Below are 5,572 nucleotides of genomic sequence, written 5' to 3'. Positions count from 1 at the left end.
AAGCTATCCGTGATCGAGATTGTTTGCTTTTTAACTAAAATTAATATGTTTTTTTATTCAGAGAGTACTTCATAATTTTAATTTTATAATTATTTGATTTATAGGGTTATACATCCGTATAGACTTTAGTTCCCAAACAATCAGACTAGCAATACATCGATTAATATATCACTTATTAGAATTGGGAATGTATTTTCGATAAATATTATTTACATAAATATGTAAGTACAAAAATATTATTGTGCCCAAGCATTGTCAAGAAGATAAAAATAAAAAATAGCTCAGGTAGGAAATTCATGAAAGTAATGAATAAGTCACATTTCCTGATTATTCTTATTACCATTTTGATATCGAGTTCGCGAGGAGGTCATAAAGTTACAAAAATACGCTACATTTTTCGCCATCTAGCATTATGATAATATAAAATAAAGTAAGCCATTCAGCAATAATAAGTTATCGCTTAAATCATGCTCTCCTACCGAGACAGCCCAACAGGGAGCAATCTCAGCTAGAGAGCGACCGAAAAATATAACCTACACTTACAAATACTTGCGTCCACGAAATAACGTATTAGGGAGCGCCGAGTATGACATAAATAGTGGCGGTGTGGAAGTCAGTTGACTATATAAAAATGAGGTTGTGAGGGATGTAGACGGGGCGGCAGAGCGCCGGCGCTAAGGCTCTCGCCGTTACTTCACATAGTTCGCGGCCAGACCCACTGGCGCCAGCCGTGACTGCGGCTGTGCTGTTTGTGACATTTTCCTCTCACAGTTGACGTGATTCAATAATAACGACCGCACATTGACATGTCATCCGCGCGTATTAATCTTATGTGTCTTTTTGTTTAGCAATTGATAAGTGCTTAGTTTAAAAACATTGTGTAAGGTGAGCGACCATTGAACATGAGTGACAGTAGAGCGGCTATAACCGCAGCAACTTAAGTGCCTGTGTTGTTGTAAAGTTAAAAGTATGTTTCCTGGAATTCAAGACTTTAATGTGGACGTGAAAGGTGTTAATATGTTTCAATCAAGCAAAATGCAGTACTATCTGGTACTGAATCCAGCTTAAACTTTTATGAGACCTAAAATATTGTCAGCGATGGCTCTATCTTTAAAACAGTGTTTACTTTTAATAATTCTATTATCCTGGCAAGTAACTAATTTAGCTTCTATTTGCTTAGAAACTTGCATGTGTAATAATAATATAACTTTGTGCCAAAAATGTTCTTATAATGTTACTTTCAAGGAAAACTTTAATATATATCACGCGTCCGTATGCTGTAATGAAGAATTGCCGGCATCATCATGGTCTCAGAAATACATAAATAAAACTCTTTCGGAAGTCGCTATTCACTTTGGAATAACATGTAATGAAAGTACTGTTCATATAGAATTGCCATTATTAAATACTTATTCGTTGTCTATTAGAAATAATAACATCAACAAATTAAGATTGAGTATAAGACCGCAAACCTTAAGAGAAATTGACTTAACCTCAAATAAATTGCAATACATTACCAAAGGCCTCTTTAACAACTTTTCGAACTTACGGAAACTAATTTTGAGTAGAAATGAAATCATCAACATATTCGAAGAAAGTTTTAATGGGTTATCAAAATTGGAATCCTTAGATTTGTCGAAGAATAATTTAACAATTTTAGCTAATGTTTTTACGCCACTTAAAAATCTTCAACATCTTAATCTAAGTAGAAACAACATTCAGTTTATTCATGAGAATTATTTCAATAACTGGTTGTTACAGCACTTAGATGTATCTCATAATAATTTAAAAAAATTGGCACCTGGAGCTCTCCAATTATTACCAAATTTAGCACGATTATTATTGACTGATAATCCCCATTTAGGAATCACGCAGCTAGATACTCAATTGTTGGTGGGTACTGGACGCAGACTGCAGCAAATAGATGCATCTAGAACTGGTCTGTATCAAGTCCCCGAGGCATTTACACATTCAGTTCGGTTTTTATCATTAGTCGGGAACAGAATATCAGCTGTAAGATGTGGAGATTTAGACAGCTATCCATTATTGCAATCTATGGACTTTTCTGACAACAAAATTGTCATAGTTGAGGACGATTCATTGGGTAGACTGGAAATGTTGTTATTTTTGAATTTCAATAAAAATCTACTGACTAGTATTCCTAAATCTTTGCCTGATGAATTAAAATATTTATCTATGAATAACAATTTGATAAAAAATTTATCCATACCAGATCTTAAAAATTTACCAAATCTGAAAATTTTGTTATTACAATATAATAACATTAACTATATTGAAGAACACGTGTTTGATGATTTGCTGTCGTTAGAGATGTTGGATTTGTCGAGTAACCCTATTAAAATGTTATCATCCAATACTTTTGATGGACCTCTTTCTCTCAGGGATTTAAGACTTTGCTATTTGAACTTTACTACTCTGCAGCAAGATGGATCGTTTCCTATGTCGTCGCCAGAAAGTGTCCAAATGCTACATCTACAATCTAGTCCAGGATTGGCGAGACAGTTGTTATCAGATTCAGCAGCTCTGGCAGCTTTTTCACATTTGCAGTACTTGGACCTGAGAATGAATAATTTATCTGAAATTAGGAACGACTTGCTCTTTTATTTAGTACAATTAAAAACATTGAGGTTGCATGGTAATAGTATTAATTGTAGTGCGGAATCATGGTTAAAAGATTGGATGAATTGGAATAAAACTTTGTCCAACGGAGAAACCTGTTACTACTCAACGTCAGTAGCTAAAACAGAAATAAATAAGTACAATTGTACGTTTCCCGAGACATTTACCATAAGTGAAAGTTTGCCACCAGTAAATCTCTATAGCACTGAAATGATTAATAAATTACTGAGGTACTATGGATATCTAAATAATAAAACAGAGAAAGTATATAAAAATGAAAATAATACTTATAACCAGAAAAGCAAGGAAAGGAATAAACACAACCCAGAAGTAAATGTGAACCATAATAATGTAACCATATTTACAGTCAACTTTCATTTAAAGAATGAAAATAGAACTACTTCAAATGATTACTTAAACGAAAGTGCTATATTCAAATCAAGAGAATCCAGTAAAGTGTTAGATCAAAATAAATTTCAAAATGATCAGTTTAGTATTGATCACAGATTTTTAGATATAGAACCATACGTTTCACCACCAACGCGAAATTACAAGAAAATATCAGCATATGAGGATATTGCCGAAATTCAAAGAAGAAATAAATCAGGAAAGCGCTTGAATACTCCAAACAATATAACTACTAATGTAGATACAAATAGAAAATCTATAAATAATTCTGAATTTCAAATGACATCAATACAAATAAATACTGCAGAAATTGTTACTGTTGCTGAATTGAACGCTTCTAGTTCTAATACAAAATCGGAATATTCACCTTACCAGTCGGCTCGTACAAATTACGCCCAGTTTATTGGAACTGCTGCAGTGTCCAGTTTAATAGTAATGTCACTGATACTGTGGGCAAGTTTCCGATTGCGATATAGGAGAAGACAAATGCCGGTTACTGACACAGACGCGGAGGACCAAATAGAGGTGTCGAATATATCCGGCGGTGTACTCTGGTGACACCTGCGGGCAGCCGACCCCACTCCCTTCGAATATGACTCCCTTCTGACGTAGCATTAATGTGAGTATTGATTATGTAATTGTACTTACTCTTTATATAAAACACATAATTTTACTAACTTACCTTCTATTATTTGATCAAGATAAAAGTACCCTATATATTGAACTACCCTAAATACTAAGCTATATTCAATTGTGTAACATTTGATTAAGAGATTTAAAATTAATAAATGTTATTATTTATGTTCAAGTAACAGTTAATTAACGATTGCTTAAATTAACTATTTAGGTATTTAAAACAACCGTATGTTTACATGAGCTAAAAAGAATAAATAAAACATTACCTTTATAATTTTTACTTATCAACTTTTGACATCACTACACAGTGTAGGAGTGTATTAAAAATAACTTGTTATCCATCTTGGGTGTTCCGCAATATTGGTTTAAAAATGACGGCACATAGTAAACCGTATACTGATATCTAAAATAATAAATTATACAAAACTTAACAGTATTTGAAGTCAAAAATCTGGTAAAAATAAATATTCAAGTAAATAATATTAATTAACATATCTTATAATAATAATGTTTGTTCCAGTTCGGAGCGGTCGGCTGCTATTAGAGATGTCTTGTGATACAGTTGGACGTGCATATTTTTTTATTGAAATAAGTACAAATAGTGTGATTAGCTGCGTAGTGAGCAGCAAAGGCTATAAATATTGTTCGTGTCCAAAGTGTAAATAATTGTTCTGTTAAATTATATCGAAGGCCATAGACGATAGACATATTTTTGTCATAAGTCATAGTAGCAATGTGATTCTAAAATATTTTATATTGAACAAGTGACAGTAAGATTATGACCTCTGATAGTTTAAACTGTTGATAAAATAAATTGTAATATATGTAGGTATATAATATTGTAAATAGTTAATAAAGCTACTGTTTACAATATAGTAATGTATCTAAGTCTCTCCCGTTTCGTGAGATAGATTATAGACTAACGGAGTCCAGAATCTTACTGTGACATATTCATAATTACATTATTATTGGTATTATATTCCGATTTTTTTAGAAAAACTATTGTGAATTATATAAAGCTTAAGCGATACTTTATGTTACTTTTCTATGTTACCTTTTCAAGACTATAGGGCTAAACGTATATTTGGCGTAAATATACATCGTATCAAGAGTGGCCTCTGCTATCTGACTATCCTATCTCTAACCATTCTATAACTAAACTGTCTTTAATCATAAAGCAGATGAAGTCGCTGGTAACATTAAGCATAAAATAATTAACTGTTCAAGAAAAAAATCACAATCTTCTGTAGTTAGAAATAAATAATTAAGGAAGAATAAATATTTTTCAAATGACACAACAATTACACCATTAATTATGTAATTCAGGACGGAAAATCGGAATACAATCTAATATATAAACGAATACTATACGTACATAACTATGCCAAGAATACAAAATGTAGCCGAGTTTCTCCCAAAATAACTGACTTTGATTTCGGCGGCTGTTTTTTACGTTAATTGGTATTTCATAGAGTACCTTGAATGCCGTCAATGATTTTTAGTCGTAAAGATAATACTTTTTTTATTAACCTTAACTCAGTGCTGTTTTGGGAGTAACTCTACAGATCAAGTCTTCCCTGTTAATCGATTATACCATTGTTGTATAAACTATGCTAATAATCATATAGCGCATTCCATTATAAGTGCCAAATTATAATTTCTTTATAATCTAACGTCAACTTTCACATTTTCATCATTTTATGTTACATGCTTCAACTGTTACTGAACGGGAAAATAGGATATGTTGGTATATTTTACGCAACTCTGTTTGTACTCGTACACGTATCTAAGTGTAACATTCATAAATAATTTGTGTAACTTTGAATTGTATTCCAATAAAACTTACCTTTTTATGTTTCAATTTATACGAGTATATTCGACTATTGTA

At 32.1% G+C, this 5,572-nt stretch overlaps 1 protein-coding gene across 1 annotated transcript; it reads left to right on the top strand.

Annotated features, from left to right (window-relative positions):
• The first annotated feature begins 730 nt into the window (after positions 1-730).
• On the top strand, positions 731-4,712 carry LOC131841754 (uncharacterized). The gene is made up of 2 exons (XM_059190077.1): positions 731-3,667; positions 4,205-4,712. The coding sequence occupies exon 1, from the start codon at positions 1,075-1,077 to the stop codon at positions 3,604-3,606; it is 2,532 nt and encodes an 843-aa protein (XP_059046060.1). The 5' UTR covers positions 731-1,074; the 3' UTR covers positions 3,607-3,667; positions 4,205-4,712.
• The last annotated feature ends 860 nt before the right edge of the window (positions 4,713-5,572 follow it).

Source organism: Achroia grisella, unplaced genomic scaffold (genome assembly GCF_030625045.1).
Source record: "Achroia grisella isolate CSIRO2021 unplaced genomic scaffold, CSIRO_AGI_Agris_v1 utg1920, whole genome shotgun sequence".
Lineage (NCBI taxonomy): Eukaryota > Metazoa > Arthropoda > Insecta > Lepidoptera > Pyralidae > Achroia > Achroia grisella.
Note: the sequence above shows the minus strand (reverse complement) of the source record. Positions and strands in the feature narration are given on the sequence as shown.